At 37.6% G+C, this 23,592-nt stretch overlaps 1 protein-coding gene across 6 annotated transcripts in view; it reads right to left on the reverse strand.

Moving 5' to 3' along the window:
* Window positions 1-23,592, reverse strand: part of ATL1 (atlastin GTPase 1) — a 51,818-nt gene that overhangs the window by 20,999 nt on the left and 7,227 nt on the right. For 5 of the 6 annotated variants that reach the window (XM_084887222.1, XM_084887217.1, XM_084887220.1 and 2 more), the window contains exons 2-7: window positions 17,310-17,480; window positions 9,870-10,117; window positions 7,761-7,895; window positions 7,207-7,311; window positions 4,637-4,687; window positions 1,594-1,650 (exon numbers count right to left, since the gene is read on the reverse strand). In XM_084887222.1, the coding sequence (XP_084743348.1) occupies window positions 1,594-1,650; window positions 4,637-4,687; window positions 7,207-7,311; window positions 7,761-7,895; window positions 9,870-10,117; window positions 17,310-17,343 (630 nt within the window). In that variant the 5' untranslated portion in view covers window positions 17,344-17,480. Of the gene's footprint in view, window positions 1-1,593; window positions 1,651-4,636; window positions 4,688-7,206; window positions 7,312-7,760; window positions 7,896-9,869; window positions 10,118-17,145; window positions 17,251-17,309; window positions 17,481-23,592 lie in introns of those variants that run through there. The other variant, XM_084887221.1, reaches the window with a different exon arrangement.

Consider the following 23,592-nt stretch of genomic DNA (forward strand, 5'->3'; position numbering starts at 1 on the left):
CTCCTGAGCGTTGTTTGGTCTCTTTTACTTTAGTATACCTGGCCAAGTGTAAGCAGCAATGATGCCTGCTGATAAGATTTAACATTCTTTTCCAGAATTTACCATGCAGTTTCCCAGTCTATACCAATGGGTCTGGAGAATAACAGATTCAGAGAAGACAAAAATCAAAGCAAATATCCTAATTACCATACAACACTTCAACTATCAGCCTGACAAATACTTTTTAAAAAGACAACAGAATCTAGTAGGTACTGTAAACCATACAGAAGATTGTAAGCAGCAACTGGTTTTATTCTACCTTATCACACCTGCTTCCCCAGACCATGGGGGATTCATACTCTTTCACTCAGAATACCATCACCTCTCCATGCTAAGGCCCCTTTTTCTTTATCATATTTTCCCATCACTCAATTTTCTGTTCTTAATTCTAATATGCATATTTTGTTTATTTAGTGTTTTAAATAATCATAAATAGTATGTTGTAGATCTAAAATTTTTTTCTGCTTAATTCAGTATGAATTTAAACACTCTATTATTCATGTTACTCCATATATTTCTGGTTCACTCTCTTTGGATGTTGCATCCCAGAGTATGCTCTTATGTATTCATTCTTCTAGTGATGGACAACTAAATTGCCTCCAACTTCCCACTGTCACTACTCTATCAATGCTCCAATCAATATCCTTATACATTTCTCCTGCTCCACAGAATGGTTGCTCCAATCTGACTTTCACCAATAGGTCCTGGCTTTCCCATTTATCCAAATTGTAGCTATAATATGTTACACTTTTTGCCTATTTAAAGACTATAAAGTGGTATCTCATTATTTTAATTTTTATCTGATTATCAATGAGAACTGACATCCTCCAAAAATGTGTTAACCAACTGCACACATACAAAATAACTTACATTTGCTAGTTGGCAATTGCTATTTTGAGACATATTATTGACTTTTTAAGATTTAAAATTTTTTATGATACAACACCTATAAAATAACTTATATATATATTATTTTGCACATTAGTAAAATGAACCTGTGAATCCACAAACCCACTGAAGTAATTGAACATTTCAATAACAGTGAAGCTTCCTGTATATCCCTCCCTGATGTATCCCTATTTTTCCTCTCCAATGATAACCACTACCCTAACTTTTGCTTTCAATATGGTTTTAACACATACGTATATGTATTCTTAAACAATATGCTATTAATTTAGTTATAGTCATTTTTTAGCTATATTAAAAATGCCATCATACTGTAAATAGTCTTTAAGAGGCAATAATGTTTATTTATTTATGTTTATTTTTTTATGACATCTCTAGGGTTGGAGAAAAGCTGATATTTTTGCAGGAACCAAAATACCTATTCATTCTTTTATTTTTTCCTCCCCCTTTTTTTTTTTTTTTAAAAAAAACAGTTTGTTAAATTTTTATTTCCACATTGCTATCTTCTCCTTGCATCAAATAGCATTAAGTAGGTATTCAAAAGTGCTTCTGAAGTGAAATTTTAAAACAGAGAAAAAGACCCTCATAATTAATTAAAATACCTGCTAAATTTTAATAGGAATTTATCATCAGTCAACCCCAACTTACCTGAAATGGCTTTAGGAATGTTTCCTCCATTGCCAGTCTGCCATACTCAGTGAAAAGCTAGAAGGAAAATCACACACGCATACAAAGACACACACACAAACACATATGCACAAAGAAAACGTCAGTATCTGCAAAGTTTTACTTTTGGGCTTTCTTCCATTCATATTTTTCCCCAATCTTAAAATTACAATAATCTTTTAAAAAATATATATATTTTTTATTAATTTTTTTTTTTTTTTAACAGAGAGGAAAGGAGAGGAATAGAGAGTTAGAAACATTGACGAGAGAGAAACATCAATCAGCTGCCTCCTGCACCTCCCAATTGGGGATGTGCCCACTACCAAGATACATGCCCTTGACCTGAATAGAAGCTGGGACCCTTCAGTCTGCAGGCCAACACTCTATCCACTGAGCCAAACTGGTTAGGGCTACAATAATCATTTTAAGGAACTAAGTATTAGATAAAACAGTACAGTAATTTGATATTTTAAAAATAAAGTTTCCATTTTAAAGCTAACATCTTTTATAACTAGAACTAGAGGCCCAATGCACAAAATTTGTGTAAGAGTACGCCTTCCTTCCCCCGGCTGCTTGGTACTGGTTTCCCTCTGGCACCCGGACCCAGGCCTCCCTCGCAGCCCCAGCTTCATCCAGAAGATTGTCTTGAAGGATGTCCAGTCTAATTAGCATATTACACTTTTTATTATTATAGATATAGGACAGTTTTTTTGTAGGGACAATGGGGAAAAACATGTTAAATGACCTTTCAAAATAGAACTTGCAATAAATTGTTTATATACATACACACACACACACATATATCTATATCTATATCTATATCTATATCTATATCTATATCTATATCTATATCTATATCTATATATATATATTTATTTATACACACACATATACATGTGTGTGTGTGTGTGTGTGTGTGCTTGTTGCCTGAGGACACACAATTATTACAAAGTCATATAGGTATTTGGCTTAAAAATCAAAACATCAAGTACACTGCTGTCTAATATTTTTTACTGTGCCCAATTGAGAGGCACCATAGCAGTTTTTATGTTGCCAGAAATGGAAGGTTTTGGAGATCACGACCTAAAGGAGTGACTGTGATTGCGCGTCTGATAAGAGTTTTCCCATGTGTGCACAGGAAATGCCACTAGATATACAAGACTAACAAGCCACGGTGACTTTTCGGAGCTGAGGAAGAAAGCTGACACAGAGGGTTACTATCCTTCCCCCTCTTCGTGGGGGCTATGGGAATATAGGAAGCAAAGGATAATTATTAGATATTTGATTAGAGTAGTTAAATGAAAGTCTGGAGTATCATATTTACAAAGCAACTGGCCCAAGCTGGTTTGGCTCAGTGGATAGAATGTCAGCCTGGGGACTGAAGAGTCCCGGGTTCGATTCCAGTCAAGGGCACATGCCCAGGTTACGGGCTCAATCCCCAGTAGGGGCGTGCAAAAGGCAGCCAATCAATGATTCTCTCTCATCATTGATGTTTCTATCTCTCTCTACCTCTCCCTTCCTCTCTGAGATCAATAAAAATATATTTTAAAAAATAAAAGGCAGCTGGTCAGGGATTAAACACTCTCATTAGAATTATCTACTAACAAATTGAATACACAATCTTTTTTGAGGAAGACTGAGATATTGTCAATTATAGGAAATTTTTAAGTGATCTCAAAAAAGACAATTTACTCAATATAAAAATCCAAAATCAGTCCTTCTTTAAGAAATCCCTAAAACTGGTACTGAACAGTACATGCTTAAAGAAGTTATTATATTTATTACTGTATAAGAAATATATAACACAAACCAAATCAAATAAAAACACAAATTAAAATAAAAAAGAGAGCAACAACAAATTTAACACTTACTCAGCATATGGCCTATTTGTCATAAAGGTCAGTGAGATATACAGGAAATATACAGGGCTGGTATGGCTTGGTTGGAATGTCCCCTATACCAAATGGTGGCAGGTTGGATCCCTGGTCAGGGCACATGACCCAGGTTTCCATGCATGGGAGGCAATGGATTGAAGTTTCTCTCATACATTGATGTTTCCTCTATCTCTCTTTCTCTCCCTTCCTCTCTTCCTCTCTCTAAGATCAATAAAAAAAAAATTATAAATAATAAATAAAACTAATTTAAAAAGAAGAAAATAAATATATTTGGGAGTAATACTGGTTGTAAATTCAAATGATTTTTCTGACATTAGAGATCACCCTGCTTTATCATCCTTTGTTTTCTGCTAAATTTGTAAATGGTTCTCATTGCAAAAATTAATTAATATACTGAAAGCAAAATTTTCTTCAAAATACACAGAGGACAACTATCAGAGAAACAATAGGCTTTCCTATGTAACCAATATAACATGAATTGAAAGGGAGCAGGGTGTTACAGAGATGTGAAGTATCTTTAAGAATAGCTAATCATTTACTTGAGATTTAAATGATGCTTGGAGAATAGAAGAGACACTAAGCCCAGTCAGATAACCATATTTTTACTCCCACTCCACCACTAATTAGCCACAAGAATTTAGGCAAGTCATTTCTTTATTTCAGCCAAACTTTCCTCATGTATAAAATATGAAGTATAAATTGGGTGTCACTGAGGTCTCGTTCAGATCTAAAATAGAATTCTATGAGTTATCATCAGGTAAGCCCCTCAGAGTTCTTAGGTATAAAGTGGTCCACAGGGGGGACAAATGGGCATACAACTGGAATCACACTGGCAATTATTAAATCCTTGATCTTAAGACTTCTACTTCATATTTTGGGTCATTTTTAAAGCCAAAGATCATTTTTCCATTCCAACTTGCCACATAGTTTCATATGCAGGTCAATAGCAAGTAATTTTACAGAAACAAAGGCATTTGGAAACTGAGTTAGACAGAATATAACCATACAAGGCGGAACAGGAAACCTGGAACGAGGACAACCATTTGGTTATGTTTCTAAATTCTCCTGAAGTTCCACTATGCATGCTTAAAAGATTATGAGATATCAAAAAAGATTATAAATATTGTTACCTGGAGGTGCTGAAGATCATCCTCCTGGACATTTTGGGATAAGTTATATACCTTGATTAAGAAATAAAGTTAAAATGAGGAAATAATTAGCATCATCCTAAGCATTACTTTGTCATTCTCTATTTTTTCTAAATATCAGTTATCATAAATGTGAACACTATAACATACATTCTTATATAATGATATTTATAAGATCATAACTGAGGAATATAAGAAGCTTGAGAAACAAAAAACAATGTTCAATTATCATAAAATTGTTCTATAAATGCAATAGTTACATGTCTGGAGGCAGAATATGAAAAATACTTTATGAACTCAACAACTAGCCAATAAAACACTCCCTATAAATAACTAGAGGCCTGGTGCATTAAAATTCATGCACCTGAGGAGGAAGTCCCTCAGCCTGGTGTGCCCCCTCTCACAATCTGGGGGCCCTCTGGGAAGGGAGGCGACCTGGCAGAAGGTGACGCCCCCATCACACCTCTGCTGCTGCCACTGCTGCAGCACAAGTCTAGGTTACCTGAGCCTTAGGTGCCCCTGGGCGACTGGGCAGCCACCATACGAGGCTTGCCCATGCCTCTGGCCAGCCCTGCGCAGCTGGGCAGCTGCCATCCAAGGCTTGCCTGCACCTCAGACTGGCCCTGGGCATTTGGCCAGCCACCATCGGCGGCTTGCTTATGCCCTGGGCTGGCCCTGGGAGGCTGGGGAGCTGAGGAAACTGGGGGACTCAGGAGGCAGGTGTGCAGAGCAGGTGGACCCACCAGGAGTGGGCTCGGCCGTGCTGCACACCTGCTGCCCCCGCAGGGCTGAGGGGACTGGGCACCACCATCTTGTGGCTGTGGGCACTGCCATTTTTGAGGGCATGGCAGTCAATTAGCATATTCCCTCCTTATCGGCTGTGGGTGCTGCCACCTTTGTGAGGGCATGACAGTCAATTAGGATATTTCTTCTTTATTACATAGGATGGCCATCTAAATCTGAATAACCCATAAAGTTTTCTTAAAATTTAATGTTGATTTCTTCAAAACTGGTTATCTGAGTTATCTCTATAAAAAGTTTCATCATATGGAAGTTAGGTTCTGAATATTATGTCCACACCCATAAACGTATGAATTATTACTTCATGAACAGATCACTGTATCAAAGTTACACTTTTTGAGGAGGATAAATATCAGGAACGTCAAAGGAAACTTAAGGACGTGTACATCTTTATGCATTGTTACAGATAATATATTTTTAAATAGATCATTTCTCAGATAGTAATAAATAGTCATTACTAAAAGGACTTACATTTTCAGTTAAATTATTTAATGTCTTCAGGTAAAATATACATAGTGAATAATAAATATTACAAAGGCAAAGTCAATCTGGTTTTAATTGGCTTGTGTAAATGAGTTATACTGTCAATTATGAAGAAATTAGGTAAGTTGGTATTTTAAAGGGTTATTCATTTAAGAAGTATAATTTTAAAAGCTAGTCAACTGTAAGTTATAATCATGGCTTTTTATCTTAAAGTCCTTTATAAAAATTATTTCAGCCTTCCTTCTATAAACCCTCTCACGGTTGTCCTACCCATACATCGAGCCTTTATTGCCAGTTCACTAGCTCCATTTTCTCTACTTGCTTATAATTTTAGCCTTCACTTACTCATCCTAACCACTTTGTCTTCCCTAACTTTTAAAACTATCTTACCTTTTTTTAAAACTGTATATTTCTTATCTACTATCAGATTTTGCTCTTTACAGTAAATAGAAAATAATTTTAATTTGGCTTAAAAATGTTTTATGCTATGTGTTCTATTACTATAGTAAAATTCTCCAAGTAATTTAGGACAACTTATAAAGCCTACAATAACCTCACAGACAATACTTTAAGAAAAGGCAGAGAAAGAAAAAAGATTAAAATTTTTACAAGAAGACAGCTACTTTCCTAAGTGTATAATAATATGTTTTAAAAAGCTATGAACACATATACATAGTTTTTACATTTAGAAATGTTTCTACTAGCTATGTAAAATAAAATTTTGCATTTATAAATCTTACTTCAATTAATATAACTTAACTAGGTGATACCAATGTAACTAACTGCATACATTATAAGATTTAATATTATTGAGTTTATTACATGCTCTAAACAGAAAAAAATTATCAACCGGTACTAATAAAAGAGAAAGATGCAAATTGACGCACTGCCCCAGCCACTCGGGGCCTCTGGGCCGTGTGGGAAGGCGGGAAGGCGGCTCCCAGCTCGAGCGAAGGCGGGGCTGGCAGCAGGGGAAGGAAGGCCCATTCTTGCACAAATCTCCGTGCATCGGGCCTCTAGTAAGATGATATAATATTTTCTGACTAAAGTAGGCAATTTGAAAACTTTTCAGAAATTAGATGATAATAATCAAAACAATTCCACTGTTACAGAAATAATTAGAACTGGTATGCTAATTAAGTCAAATAATATACATGATTTACCATTTCTGTTGCTTGTCTCACTAGCACACATATGTAGAAATATATATATATTCATATTTTTAGTGAAAGAAACATCCATAAATATGGATTTATTTTATTCCATACCTGTATAGAGCTGATCATTGTGCTAAGGGCAAATACTGTGGCAGAATCTCTCAAAGTTGACTGACTATCAAAAGTTCCCTGAGTATCCATCAATAGCACTGCAACCTATAGGCAAGTAGAGAACATTATTGACATTTTATAGAATATGTAGGCTAGTTTTAGGGTTAACAAAAGTTAACATCATGAAAACTAAAATAAATCATTAATAATGAATATTTTTAAGTGTGCCATGAATGCCACAGAAAATAAAAATGTAATTAGTTGCTGAATACTATAATGATTAACTTTCACTGGTAATCCACCCTAACAGAAACATCATTGAAACAAAGTTTAGATGTTAGCTGATCTGCTATTCCGTTGTTTCTACAATTTTGCTTACCGTGACTCCTAGAAAGGAAAATAGGAAATATGCAATAGAATGCTACCGACTTCCCTTTTAAATATCATGTCAACTGGCCAAAAATTAGTTTTCAAAATAGAGCTTTTGAAGATCCTGAAAAGTGATAACTGTTGCAAGTGAAAAATCTATTTTTTTAAAGAAGTTCACGTCATACCTTTTTACCATCAGGTTTATTGATAAGGAAGACTTCACTCCATATCTGGATTCCTGTAGTCTCTCGTTCAGACCCACCTCTCCATGAAAAACCAGTCAATGGTTCATTGTAATCTCCAACCCAATCAACTGATTCCTATAAAATTAAGAAAGTTTCTGATACGGAACCAGATGTGTAGTATATCATAGTATTTTCTACTCATCCATTAAGATTTGGATTCTCTTTCTAATTCTAGCCAAAAGGAAACAACATATGCACATCTACTGTACTGACACAATTACTTTACTGATTAATCCAAAAAGTAATTACAGAGGAAGCAATCATCTGCCATATGTTATGCTAGGTCCTGGGGACACAGAGATATTCCAGACCAATGGAAGCTCATAACTTAACACGGGATAGACATGCTAACTAATTAATATTATATTATCTATGCCAGTTAAAATGGGAGTCTATATTAGGCTTAAATGGAAACATAAGAAAGAAATAATTAACTCTTGGTTATGTAAGACTTCAAATGAGAGGCGATGTTTGAGCTAAACACTGAAGGATGTTTAGGAATTTTCCAGGTGAGCAAACTTGGGGAGAGCATTCCAGAAACAAAGATATAAAGATATGAGAGAATATAGTATATCAGGATATACACAAGTGCTTTGGTATTGGGGAAGGAGGAAATGAATAATAGCAAAAGGAAAGGTATCTAGTAGTAGCTACAGAAAGACAAAAACAAAATAAATCTGAGCTTTTATCTGAGAAAATGCTATTTAACACAAGGAACATGACAAGGGTTATTGAGCATTTCATTCAAATGTTTAACAGTTAAAATAATGAACATGTATAAAACTGTATAATCCCAAAGAGTGTAAAGTATACTAATTTTGTTCACTCAATTTTCCCACCTATGTTATAACACACTAATGTTGGTATGATAGAAATAGAGAATGATAAGTTTTTCTTTCTTTCAAAGCCTGAGATTTTAGCAGTTTTGTTCTTGATTTGTTTGAACTGACACTAGACATAAGATGTCAACGTTACAAAATTGTTCAAAAATAACCCAACTAGAAAAGATCAATCCAAAATAGATAATTATGGTATAAATACATAGAATCAAATTTCTTGGTTTGTGTGTCCATTCTGCCTCAAAATTCGTATTTGCATCAGAATTGCTATGGGTAAAAGATAGAAAAAATACTGGTATGTTCTCCACACCCAACCCTCTGTTCCCTAGCTCCAATCTCTAATTTATCCCTCTGCTTTTTATTTATCCTAGGTCCTGAATGTCTCGTTTCTGTGACATGCTGCTGATGCAAATGTTATGACACTGTTACCTCTGGGGGTGGGGTAAGAAATGAGTGGGAGGAGATCAGAGAGAACTTTCTGGGGTAAAGGCGAGATATACTTGATAGACTTTGGGGTTATAGAAGTATATACATTTTCAAAAAAATAAGCAACTGCACTCGAGATTTGCGCATGTAACTATGTAAATTTTATAACAAGAGAAAAGAATAAATACTAAAATGTATAATAATGATGTATATTGAGAAAATTTATGGGAAGTATACTAACATCAGCAATTTACTTTGACATGAATCAGTAAATTAAGATGAAGTGATGGATGGAAATACTAGAGACATATGGGGTAATGTAAGAATATTAATGTCAATGGTAGAATTTCATTAGTGAATACCCAGCTATTCACTGTAAAACTCTTTTAACTTTGTTGCATGCTTGAAAATTATAATAAATTGGGGGGGAAATGATTACAATAAAATGTTATGACTATAAGTTATTTGACCTTTTTTAAATAAGTTATTTAAACCCTAGAACATGTAAAGTTTATAATCATATTACTATGTAGTACCTATTTTTAAGTGTAAAAAATAAGATATGTTCTAAGGGTAATGTAGCTAGGTAGTAGCTTTAGGCAAAAAAGGCCTATGTAATTTGGTGCCCAAAGCATCAAAGTTGGAATGATTACAGCATAGCATTTTAAATTAGTGCATATTTAGGATACATAATAATAGAAATAGAAATAATAGACACTACTAAATAAAAGCACAAAGTGACAGCACGGAAACAGAAAACTTAAAAAAACCAATTCTTACATACCTGGCTGTACATGTATCTCAACATGAAATCCATTAGGAATGATTTTCCTTTTCTAAATGCTCCAGCCACAGATACAGCAACAACCTCCTTGTCTCTGACAGCCTCTGAGAGAAGGATTCGATTTAGTGCAGTTTCATCTAACTCAAAAGAATGGTGGTCTTTGACAACAAGGACTTGGACTGGTCCTGCCTTTTTCACTGGTTCCTCCTCTTCTAAGCTCCATTCATTTGTCTTTTCTGAAAACCCACCTGTTGAATATAATAGCAATGTAGTCAGGCAATCAACTCAAAATACCAAGCAAGTAAATGTACCTCTCAACTCTCAAACATTTGAAACAGGAACACAGTTGAATTAGAAATACTCCTTTTAAATGACATGTTAATGTCATTCACATCATACCTCAGAAACATTTACATCTGGTCTTTCTGATTATGTGACCAAATAAAACAATTTTAGTTTCAAAACAGTTCTACATCAGTGCAGAGATCTCTGATTGTAGAGTGAGAAAACCAAAACAAAGGAGTCTACTTTTAGGAAAGAGGAATAAAATAACTTTAGTAGATACTTTATTCTCCTAGGAATAAGTTTAGTTGAAAGAGCCTTGCAAATTTTTTTAGAGTTGCACATACATATGAGGAAAAACTTAAAAGGAATCATAATCACACATTCTTTTTTTTTTTTTTTAAATACATTTCATTGATTTTTTTTACAGAGAGGAAGAGAGAGGGAAAGAGTTAGAAACATTGATGAGAGAGAAACATCGATCAGCTGCCTCCTGCACACCCCCTACTGGGGATGTGCCCACAATCAAGGTACATGCCCTTGACCGGAATAGAACCTGGGACCCTTCAGTCCGCAGGCTGACGCTCTATCCACTGAACCAAACTAGTCTCAGCATAATCACATATTCTTGAAACTGGAATAAATCTCTAATGCAACTAGTTCAGCACCCTCCAATATATGCATCCCATCTACAAAATCCTAGATTCTTAATTGTCTAAAGTTATACCTCATAGCAATGGAAATGACATAGAATTGAATTGGGCAGGGCCAGATTACAGAAGTTCTTACATGGCAAAGAGTCTGAAATAATTCGATAAAAAATAAGAAACTTTTGAAAGTTACTTTATGTGAAAATCTTACAAAAAATTACTAAATTTCTCAGTTTCTTCATCTGTAAAATGGAAACTATTCATAGTACCTATTTAATAGGGTTGTTGTAAAGATTGAGGGAGTTACTGAGTTACTATATGTAAAGTGCTAAGAACAGGATTGTCACATAGCAAGCTTATAAAAGTTGATAGCTCATTAGCTATCATCATCACCACCACTACTCCCTTTGGACTACTGGCTGATTTAAGTATTCCTGGAAGAAGTTCTGCATACTTTCTATAAATTCATGTGTGTGTGTGTATATGTCTGTATGCACTTTCACGTTTTCTGAGTTTTCTATTAAATTATCAGAAATGCTATTTTTGAGGTCAACTTTCAGAATTCATCCTTAATATACAAGAATTTTGGAACCCTGGGCCTTGGCATTTGTGGTAAAGTACAAAACAACCTCAATGTGTCAAGTGACACATTCTTATACCCACTGCCTTTGTGACTTTATAATATCCTCCTGCTTTGACTCAGGGGTCAGTCACATGATTTCCTGTAGCAAGCATGTCTCTACGATAAACCATGAGAATATTCCTAGACTAGTCTGATTGTTACAGGATGAGAGTCACTTGGAACAGGAGCAAACTGTCCAGTCCCAGCCACACCCTGCAGCAAGTAACCCTCAGTGATGTGAGGTAGCAGGCTAACATCAACAGAATTGCCTAACACATATTTCAACATGTGATCAAGAAATACTGTTCTATGCCTCTGAGGTTTTGTGATTGTTCATCATACAGCATAACAGGCAATAACCAACCAATACAGTCTATAACTCCTTCCTTTAGAAAGGTAGTACAGTGTGGTGGTTAAAAACACAGGCTCTGGTTAAAGACACAGTCTGGTTAAAAACTGGACTGCTGAAATTCAAATCAAGGCCTTCTCACTTTTTAGCTGAGTAACCAGGCAAGTTGTGTCTACCTCATAAGGTTCTTGTAAATTAATATATGCATATAACACACTGAGAACAGTGGCTGGTACATAGTAAATGTTATTACTAGTATTATTGTAGATTTAGGAAAGTTAAAGCCAAAGATGTAACTGACCTTGCCCAAGAAAAGGAAATAGAATTTCAGTATCAGGCAATCTACCACCGATGCCTTTTTGTGTTATTTGTTTATTCCTTTAAACAATTTATCAAGGTATTTATTATTATCTGTATTTTTGACACATGAGAAAATTAAGAATTGGATAAATGATTTTCACAAGATCAGACCCACTAACAAGTGTTATATCCAAGTTCACATAGTTAATAGCTATCAATTTATGACTAGATCCAAGACAAGATTGCAAGAAATGAGGGACAAAATAGCTATAAGACATAAAGAAAACAAACAATAAATGGCAGAAGAACCTCCTTATCAGTAATTATATTAAATGTAAATGGATTAAACTCTAATCAAAAGACAGAGAATGGATAAAACAACAACAACAACAAAAACATGATCCTATCCACAAGAGATTCACTTTAGTTCCAAAACACAAACAGGTTGAAAGTGAAAGAATGGAAAAATATACTCAATGCAAATGGTAACCAAAAGAAAATAGAAGTGGCTATACTTATATGAGACAAAATAGACTTTAAATAAAAAAGGTTACAAAAAACAAAGAAGGACATTGTATATTAAAAACTTCAACACAGCAAGAAGATATAACAGTTATAAACATTTATGCTGCCAATAGCAGGCCATCAAAATATGTGAAGCAAAAATTGGAGACTTCAATACCCCATGGTCAAAAATGGATAAGAAGCACCTTTCTTGTTATTGTAGCTACATGAGATGATGGATATAGTAATCATTTCATGATATATGTAAATAAAACCATCATACCCCACATCTTAAAAGCTATTGTATATAGTGATGTCAATTATTTCTCAATAAAACTGAAAAATGTTAACTTTTCCTCAAAAAACAGAAACCTACAAATTATTTTTTTCAATATTATTATTATTTTATTTCATTTTCATACACAAAAAAGATAAAACTTGAAATAGTTCTAGATTATTCCTCCTATTCTGTTGGGGTGTGGCTATTTTTTCAGACGTGGCGGGGGTAAGAAGGGGACTACATTCACATCGGTTTATTAAAAATTAATTTTAACACCCAAAACTGGTTTGGCTTAGTGGATAGAGCATCAGCCTGCGGACTGAAGGGTCCCAGGTTCTATTCCGGTCAAGGGCATGTACCTTGGTTGTGGGCACATCCCCAGTAGGGGGTGTGCAGGAGGCAGTTTATCGATGTTTCTCTCTTATCGATGTTTCTAACTCTCTATCCCTATCTGTTCCTCTCTGTAAAAAATCAATAAAATATATATTTAAAAAAAATTAATTTTAACAGACATTTGCCACACATACTGTGCAGCTAAGAGAGGTTTTCTTTTCTTTCTTTTTTTCCTCCTTTTTGGGCCAGGAAAAGCTGACATTTTAGTGCAAATATTATTTTTCTAAAGCAATATTGCAGAGACAGTTTATGTTATGGTGTGGAAAACTCAAATTCCTATGTGGTATCCCAAGTTTTTAACCAACTGTAATTACAAAAGCAAATAAGCAAAAAAGGGTGCACTTCTGTTTTGTTTCTGGAAGTACTTAAGCTCTAAGCCCAACTGAAAGACTGCTTTCTGGGCTACTGCCTCCTGATACTCATCTGTTCCCTTTACTTTTCACACTAGCACATTCTTTGCCTTCTTTTCTAGTCCAAGGTGATCAAATTTATAGAGCCTTGATTTCTTATACCAGCTTAAACCTGGATAGGCTTATTGTGGCCCCTTTTGGCATACTATTTTAGTTCCTTGTCACCACCCCATGGGTTGGAGAAGCAAACAACTCTCAATTTCTATCTTAGGTCTATAACTTATAAATTATGGAACCTCTGGCAAGTAACTCATGATGAGTCTCAGATTCCTTATCCTATCTCTGTGGTTGGCAAACTGCAGCTAACAAGCCACATGCAGCTCTTTGGCCCCCTGAGTGTGGCTCTTCCACAAAATACCACAGCCTGGGCGAGTCTATTTTGAAGAAGTAGCGTTAGAAGAAGTTTAAGTTTAAAATATTTGGCTCTCAAAAGAAATTTCAATCCTTGTACTGTTGATATTTGACTCTGTTGTCTAATGAGTTTGCCAACCACTGTCTATCTAGGATGTATGCAAACTGACCATAACTCTGCTACACCCCCAAGCCATGCCCACAAGCCAATCAGGAGTGAGTATACAAATTAAACCAACAAATATGGCAGCGGCCATGGAGCTGGAGCAAGCAGGAGGCTTGGGTTGCTCCAGACGATGGAGGAAGCCAAGCTTCCCATCCACGTTGGCCTGCCCTGGCCTCTGCTCAAGGCTACAAAGATTCAATTAAAGAAGATAAATAAATACCAGATACCAGGGCTTCTGCTTGGGTCACCAGGGGGATGTAGCTGGCCTGCAAACCACCACAGGCCCCTCGCCCAGGCTGCCCCATACCTCAAGGGAACCCTACCCCTGATACGGGACACCCTTTAGGGCAAACCAGCCAGCCCCCACCTATGCACCAGGTCTCTATCCTATATTATAAAAGGTAATATGCAAATTGATCATCACTCCAACATACAAGATGGCTGCTCCCATGTGGACACAAGATGTCCACCATAAGATGGCCAGCAGGGGAGGGTTGTTGGGAGGGACCAGGCCTGCAAGGGAAGGCAGTTGGGGGCGATCCACTCTATGTTCGTAGTCCTCCAACTTGCCAAACATGTGACTTTCATCAAGTCATTTACCGAATGGGAGATTCAGTTTTTTCATTTGCAAAACAGGGAACATGTCCTGCAAACTTAAGAGACTAAAGATCAAATGCAATAATGCATTTGTGCCTTGAAAACTGTAATTCTATATAGTGCAGAAGGTATTATCCACTCAAAAGAGAGGCAGTATAGCATAGTGGTAAAGATACTGAAGCCTAACTGCCAGAGTTGGAATCTTGGCCCTATCATTTACCTTTTTATATGTAACAAAAGGATTACAGTACCTACCTCACTGATATTAGCTCAATTATATTAGTTATTATTGGTATTATTAAATGTCTACTGTGTTAGACATTCTACTAGATGCTGGTAATAAAATGGAGTCAAAACAGATATGACTAATACTTTGCCAGAAATCTATACCTCCTATTCCATATGTTACACTTCCTAAGTCATTTATGTCATATATACTTTACCACAAAGAAAAATCTGAGCAGTAAAGCATTTCTATGGAGTGTTAAGATAAGACTCCACAACTCCACTATTTCTTTTATGTGAATATTTCCAATGAACATACAGTGACTCTAGTATTCTTTCCCTAATTCATCATTTGAGTTGAAATTCTCTTGGTCTCTTCTGGGTGAACTGTTTGGGATATGTTTCTATCAAATAAATAAATAATCAATTATAGTGTTTCTGAATGTAACATCCAAAGACCTCCTATTTCTCAATCACCGGCTAAGATGCTAATTAAAAGACAGATTCTTGGACCCCATTTCAAAAGCTTTGGCTGGACAATATGGGAATCTGCATGTCTAATAAGTTTCCAATGTGGTTTTTATGAAAATCCCATATGAGAAACACATTCCCAAGAGAGAAAAAAACCTCCACTAAACAGGAAATCTGTAACCAAAGGAAACACTCAAGAATAATGATCCAAAGCTTCGTGAAAGAGAAAAATTTTAATCCTCACCATAAACTTTCACATGCCTGTCTCCAAACAGGGTGGAATCAACAATGCATGAAGATCAAGACTAATACTGACTTGAACATACATACCTTAACTGTGAGTGTTAAACAAATCTTATTCTAGAAGCCGATGGGAGGGAGGGTGAGAAGGGGTCACTGAAAAAGCTTACCCGTATTATCAGAAGCAAAGAAAGCAGTGTTATTGCAATAGTCACACCTACTAAACTAAGGTTTGTTGATCTCAGTAAAATGGAAACACTTTTTTTTTTTAACTCAGACAAGTAAAGCTAGACCTCCCTGCTCCCAACTCCCCATAACTACCACAAACCTTGAATAATCTCTCATATGTAAACCTTTTCTCCTGGGATTTAAGCCGGTCCTGTGCCCAATCTGAGCAAGGAGAAATAATAGCTTTTTAATAAAAGTACTCTGAAATAACCAATTAAAATTCATACCTCTTGGTCTGAATGACAGTTATAGATCTCACTGAGATAATCAAGAAGCTCTAAATATCTAGTGGGCATAAAGTTTCCAAATAATAATTCAAAACTCATAAACAAAATATGTCTCTGCCCACCAACCCACGGTAGCCTAAGACCTGCTCCGCTCTATATAATAAAATGCCAATAAGGCTTTAGTTTTAACGTGGTAGCGTGCTTCGTACCAAGACTGGAAGAAATCGGATGCCCAAGGAGGAAAAAGATGCCCAACCTGCCCTCACTAAGCATCCTAAATCAAGTCGAGCAGCAGAGCAGGCGGGCGGGGCCGAGATTTCTCCTGCATCACTGCGCTTGCTCTTCTCCGCCTGCGTGAGCACCGCCCACCCACCCAGCGTGAACCCCCTCGGCCTAGCCTCTCCTTCCCCTCCCCTCGGCCTGGTGCTGAATCATGAGCCCAGTATCTCTGAACGGTAAAATCAAAGAACAATGCCACCCTGAATGGGGTACCAGGTTGGGGTGGGGCAGAAGGCTGGAAACCACAACTTTGCTTTCTTCTCCCCAACTTCCCCCACCCAACCCCCAAATTAAAAATGAGCACTGCAGCGCGGGGGCACTCCCAAGCGGGCGTCCCTTCTCTGTTGCTCAGGTCTGCAATGCTTTCTGGGCCCCGGCAAGCTCCCGCTTCATTGTTCCAGCCCCGCAGCCCGCTGGGAGCCCGCGCCCAGGAGCTCGCGCAGCTCCCTGGAAAGGGGGGGGGGGGGGGGGGAGGGGGCGCGTTGAGGATCCCCTATCCCTTACTCAGAGCAACACAGGCCCCTTCCCACCCTCATCTCCTTCCTGCCAACCTATCGCTAAAGCGGAACGGGCAGTGAGTCTCGGGGAGTCGAGGGGTGGGTGCTGTCCAAATGCTGGGAGGAGGTAGACCACGGAGCCAGGGGAGGAACGGGAGGCGGTGGCTGCAGGAAACCGGGGCCCTCGGCCACAGCATGCAGTTACCTGGGCACCGCTCTGCCATGGCTCCTCTGCCCGACAGGGAGCGGCTGGGCCGGCTGCGACCCGTCTCCCAGCCCTGGATGCTAGTGCCGCGGAGTCCTCGGCCCTCCCTTCCCAGGAGAGGGCCGGTCCCGTGCAGGCAGCACAAGTGGCCGCATTCTACTCACCCCAGCTATTCCTGTCCTTCTGGTTCTTGGCCATGGTGGTCCGGGGACTGGCGGCAGGGAGGCGCCGTCACCGCTCGCTCTGCTCCGGGGCCCCAGGTTGCTGGCAGTGGGAGGCTCTGTGCCCCGCTGGGCTGGGCGCAGGACGCTCAGGCTCTGGATGTTGCTGTGGCGCTGGTGGGAAGGAGAAGGGAGGAGAAAACGGATGAACCAAGCTCAGCATCACAAGCCCGAATTCACACAAATATCAGCGTCACACCCTCCCTACCTCTGCCCACCCCCAGGGCGTGAAGAGAGTGACGGATGGTGAGCTGTAACATTTTCAGTGTCAAACACACATAAACAAACAGTACCCCCCTCCTCCCCTCCCTCCCCCCTCAGACTCACAAAGAATTTAACAGCATTAACTAGTCACAGAAATACACAAACCAATATACTGTATAGTGCTGAATGCTCAAATACCTGTTTTCTAGAACAGCTACACATTAGTACAAACATGGTGGCAACATTTATGTAGCTTACACAGTTAAAATAATCCGCATTTATCTACCAGGCGCCATTTCCCCCCACTTTAAAAGCAAGGTCATATTAGTAAAGAGGGTATTGTGCATTTTGCACCTGTCTAGTGAACAGGCCTGTCTTTTAAAATTAGGATAGCAAAATTAGATCAAGATAAATGAAAGCTGGAAGTTCATCATAATCTGTAACTAAATCTCTAACAGGCAAAACTTCCCACTAAATTCGTAGAGATAAACTCCGGATTTATATCGGCAAATATTTGAAGTACTACAGAGTCTGGGCGAGCCTTGGCAGCCACAAAGGTTGCAAACAATTTTAAAGGGAAAGCAAAAGGCAATAAATACTTAAAAATATACTTTCAATCTCTCTCTTTTCCCTTTATTCCTCTCTGCCTACAAATTCAGTTTTCAGTATCCTAGACACACTGTGCCTTCATGCTACTTGGCCCTTGAGATGCCGTCATCCCCTTCCTACCTCCTCACAGTTTTCTCCTGCGTTTGGTTGTTGGCCACACGTTACATGTCAGTTTTGACTGGGAGGTTGCTGCTAGCCTCTTAATTGCCAGGTCCTTAATTTCTGCTTATTCCTCATCAGCAACTCCTCACTCTGTGTTCTCTCACCATAATTTACTATGGTATCTTCAGACAGGACCTCCATGCTGATGATTCCCAAATTTCTACTTCTAGTCTTAAACTCTTTTGAGGAAGGACCATCACAACAGAGCTGAATCTATAACTGCCTGAGGTCATCTTCACTTTTTTAACTGACACTTCAAAATCAACTTGTCAAATAACACTTTTACCTACTACTGCCAAATTTTATACATTATATATTTCAGTTAGTGGTTCTAGTGACCTCAGAACTGTTAACCAAGTTCACATTATAGTTTTAAAGGGAGCTGTGTTCATTAGAATTGCATTCCCTGAACACTAATAAAACAACATAGGAAGACAGAAGTTATCTCATTGCTGAACCTACAAACCAAATTCACAGTACTTCTTTTATTATTATTATTATTATTATTATTATTATTATTTTGCTATAATTCCCAGCTCACATTCTAGTCTGATTGTCCCTTTCAGGAGAATCCTATTAAAAAAAAAGAGTGCAGCCCTGGCTGGCATTCTCAGTGGTTAGAGCATCAGCCTGAGAACCCAAAGGTGGCAGGTTTGAATCCAGTCAAGGGCATGTCATGTACTTGGGTTGTGGGTTTCCTGCCCCAATTGGGGCACATGCTGGAGGCAACCAATTAATGTATCTCTGTCTCTCTCCTCTCTCCCCCTAGTAACCCTTTCTTTCCACTCTCTTTAAAATAAATGGGAGGAAATTATCCTCCAGTGAGGTTTAAACAAAACAAAGAGTACAATAGATTCTACAAAAATAATTGTTCTATATTACCTATTCCTAAATGAAAAAGAAATTTATTTTTAAAAAAATAACACACCTTTTGCCATTGTAATTAATAATTGATCTGTGGGATGTACTTGGTAACTGTATGAATATCTTGGCCAAGAATTTTCATTCCATGGTTGTTAGCATTCATTTATTATCCTTACCTAGATCAATTTTACATTAGTAATCTTAAAATGGTGTTTTTAAAACAATTACATCATTTATTTTACATTTTATATTTAGCAGCTGGTATTCTCTCTCCCATTTTTGTTTCTTACACAATGTTATAGATTTGTAAAATCTATAACAAAGAAGTTTTTGGATTCTGTTGTTATGTATCATCATCATTATTCTGATATTCAAATTGTCCTAAAATTGGCCAATGGGAGCCTCTTCAAGTCAACCCTGTATCCTTTACTATGTTCTATTTGTCTTTGATCACTGTTTTGTTTTCTTCCACAAGAAAATGTTTCAAGTTTCCCTGCCTCAGAACTAGAATTAGCTCTGCCTCCTTCCCCCCGCCCCGCCCCCACTTCTTTTTAAAAATTGTTGACACCGCTACAGATGTCCCCATTTTCCCCTTCTCTGCTCATCTCCACCCAGCCCCACCCCACCTCCTTTCCTCTGGCGGTGACCACACTGTTGTCTGTGTCTATGCTTATAGTGCTTTGGCTAATCCCTTCACCTTCTTTCCTCTAGTCCCTCTCCCCATCCACCCTGAAAGCTGTCAATCTGTTCCATGTATCCTTGCCTCTGTTTTTATTTTGTTCATCAGTTTATTTTGTCCATTAGATTCCACATATAAGTGAGATCATATGATATTTGTCTTTCTCTAACTGTATCATTTCATGTAATAATTATTGCATGTAATAAACAATATTATTAAAAATGTATTGCTGCAAGAGATATCTGATATTTATTGCCTATGTTTTCTTCTTGGATTTTTATGGTTTCCCAACTTATACGTAAGTCTTTCAGCCATTTTAAGTTTATTCTTATGTTTGGTATAAGTTGGAGGTCTACTTTCATTTTTTTTTTTGCAGGTCCAATTTTCCCAACACCATTTATTAAAGAAACTATCTTTAACACATTGTTTGCTCTTGCCTCCTCTGCCAAGTATTAATTGACCATAAGGCATGGGTTGATTTATGGGCTTTCTGTTCTGTTCCATTTATCTATTTTTCTGTTCTTATGCCAGTACCAAGTTGCTTTGATTACAATGGCCCTATAGTATAGTTTAATATCAATTATTGTGATCCTTTCAATTTTGTTCCTTTCTCAAGATTTCTGAGGCTATTTGGGTCTTTCCTGGTTTCATATAAGTTTTTGGAATATTTGTAGATCTATGAAATATACCGTAGGTATTTTAATGGAATTGCATTGAAGCTATAGATTACTTAGGGAAGAGTGGAAATTTTAATGATATTAACTCTTCCAATCCATTAATATGGTATATGCTTCCACTTATTTCTATCTTCATCGATTTCTTTCTTCAAAGTCCTATAATTTTTTGGAGTACAAGTTTTTAACCTTTTTGGTGAAATTTATACTTACATACCTTATTAATTTTGTTGCAATAGTAAATGGGATTGTTTTAGTTTCTCTTTCTGATAGTTCATTATTGGTGTGTAGAACTGCCACTGTTTTCTGAATGTTAATTTTGTATCCTGCTGCTTTGCAAAATATATTAGATCTAGTAGCTTTTGGATGGAATCTTTAGCGTTTTCTATGTATAGTATTATGACATCTGTGAATAAAGGCATTTTATGTCCTCCTTTCCAATATGTATGCCTTTTATTTCTTCTTGCTGTCTGATTGCTGTGGCTAGGACTTCCAGTATTATGTAGAATAAAAGTGGTGAAAGCAGACATCCCCGTTTTATTCTTGATTTTAAGGGTAATGCTTTTGGTTTCTGCCCATTGATTATGATGTTTGCTGTAGGGTTTTCATATATGGCCTTTATTATGTTAAGGTACACTGAGTGGCCAAATTATTATGATCTCTGAATGCATAATTATCTGTCTACTCAGTGTGTGTGTGTGTGTGTGTGTGTGTGTGTGTGTGTGTGTATTAGAGGCCTGGTGCATGAATTTTTGCGTGGGTGGGGTCCGGCCAGCCTGGCCAGGGGGAGGGGACATGGGTGGTTGGCTGGCCTGCCTGCTGGTCAAACTCCTGGTCAAGGGGGACAATTTGCATATTAGCTTTTTATTATATAGAATATACACTGAGTGGCCAGATTATTATGTGTTCAGAGATCATAATAATCTGGCCACTCAGTGTATATTCCCTCTATTCCCACTTTGCTGAGAGATTTTATCATAAACTAGGTGCATGGATTTGTGCACACCGAAAGGAAATTATTTAGAAGAAATATTTTAATATCTCTATTCACCCTTTCTCTACAATAAAGTGTCAGAGATGAAAATTAGTAAAATGTATATGAAAATAATATATAAATTGGTTAATAAACAATAACGATGATATAACAACAAAGACATGCTATAAAAACAACAAAAACATGATATAAAAACAGCAAAAGGTGGAATCACATGGCCCCAGGAGTTTTACATATCCAATCTACTCAAATACTAATGACCAGTACATGTCCCACCTAGTTGATAAATATACCATGTATCCAACTAAAATTTAGGGAATCTAATACTAAAGAAAGAAGGGAAGTGCATATTGGAGAATACCAGCCAACTCTGCCACTAGGACCAAGGCTGTACTCCACCATCCTCCGTGTGTTGGCTTATTTTCTAATGAGGGCTCTTCTCGTGGCTCCAAAATGGCATCTGCCATTCTAGTCAGCAGAGACAGATAGTCATGCATAGAGACAAAAAAATTATATCTGTGTCTCATGTACCTTGTTAAAAGTGAGAAACATTTCTAGAAGCATTCCAGCAGACTTTTCCTCATATATCACTGTCCTGAATTATCTAAGCCTAAAGCATTCCTTTAACAAGAGGAATGAGGCTATGCCAACCAAGATTTGTCCTCTAGGATTAGGGAGGGTCTCAGGCTCTTCTCATGGACATAGCCATTCAGAAAGGGTAAACACAATTATAGTCCACAATAGTAAAGAAAGGAGAGAACAGTTTTGAGCACAAGGCTCAAGGTGATAACCATAGCTTTTATTTTCTCTTTATCTTCCACTATCTCATCTGGAGGAGTGGCCTAGATCTAATTTCTTAGTCATCTTACCTTTACTGTGTTGCTGCAGTTTCCCACTGCCCTGTAATATTGGACATAGGAACATCAAGCGTTATCCTAGCACATACCTGGGGTTCTAGACATTGTCCTTCTTGTTCTCTTTGAGGAGCAACAACCAATTTACCCTCAGTAATTGGGTCCAATCACCTCAAGCAGTATAATGACACACTCTAAGATGGTTCAGTGGTCTGAAGACCTCATATCAGCCAGGTGGTAGATTAAGCTTCTTATTTAATTAAACTATGACTGTGTTATCAGGAAATAGTATCTGTGCCCTGGGCATTAGGGCCTTCAGATCCACCAAGGTCAATGTTTTAAATTCAAAATTATAGAGACAAAGTTGTAGAGACAAAAATTCTTCAAGTAAGTTCTTAGAAATAATAGAAGAGCCACTCCTATATCGGCCTCTTGGCTCCGAGGCCCATGTACAGAGATATTCCCATTGAATCATAGATCCCAATTTCATTGTGCCATCTCCGCCATCATCTCCAACCAACCAGAGAATTTTTCAGGGGTATCTGTGGCTCTACTCAATGCATTAATAAAAGTAAATTTGATGGGCACGCCTAGGAATGGTATGGATAGAGCATAACTAAACAGGATGCACATAATACAGTAAGTCCAACATTCCCATCTCCCTGAATCTCAGATTCCTTCCCCTACAGTATGACAGGTAAGTTCTGGCATCTTAGCATATATTAGTAAATTACCAGTTTCAAGTAGCCAATTTAGAAGGACTACCAGTTGCTCAAGTCAACTAATCAAATCTAAACCTCAGGTGAGTATTTGGCAAAATCCTATGATTCTTTCAGTACATAAACTCTTTCTTCAAGAACAGGTCTTGCCGAAACCGGTTTGGCTCAATGGATAGAGCGTCGGCTTGGGGACTGAAAGGTCCGGGGTTCGATTTCCGTCAAGGGCATATACCTTGGTTGCGGGCATATCCCCAGTAGGGGGTGTGCAAGAGGCAGCTGATCGATGACTCTCTCATTGATGTTTCTAACTCCCTATCTCTCTCCCTTCCTCTCTGTACAAAATCAATAAAATATATTTAAAAAGAACAACAACAACAACAAAAAGAACAGGTCTTGTCCTTCTCCATCAGGGCTATGCTGAAATCTAACTCTTATTAAAAGTTTTCAACCTCATTCATATTTGTCCA

Source organism: Pipistrellus hanaki (assembly GCF_964339955.1).
Source record: "Pipistrellus hanaki genome assembly, chromosome: 1".
In the NCBI taxonomy this organism is placed as follows: domain Eukaryota; kingdom Metazoa; phylum Chordata; class Mammalia; order Chiroptera; family Vespertilionidae; genus Pipistrellus; species Pipistrellus hanaki.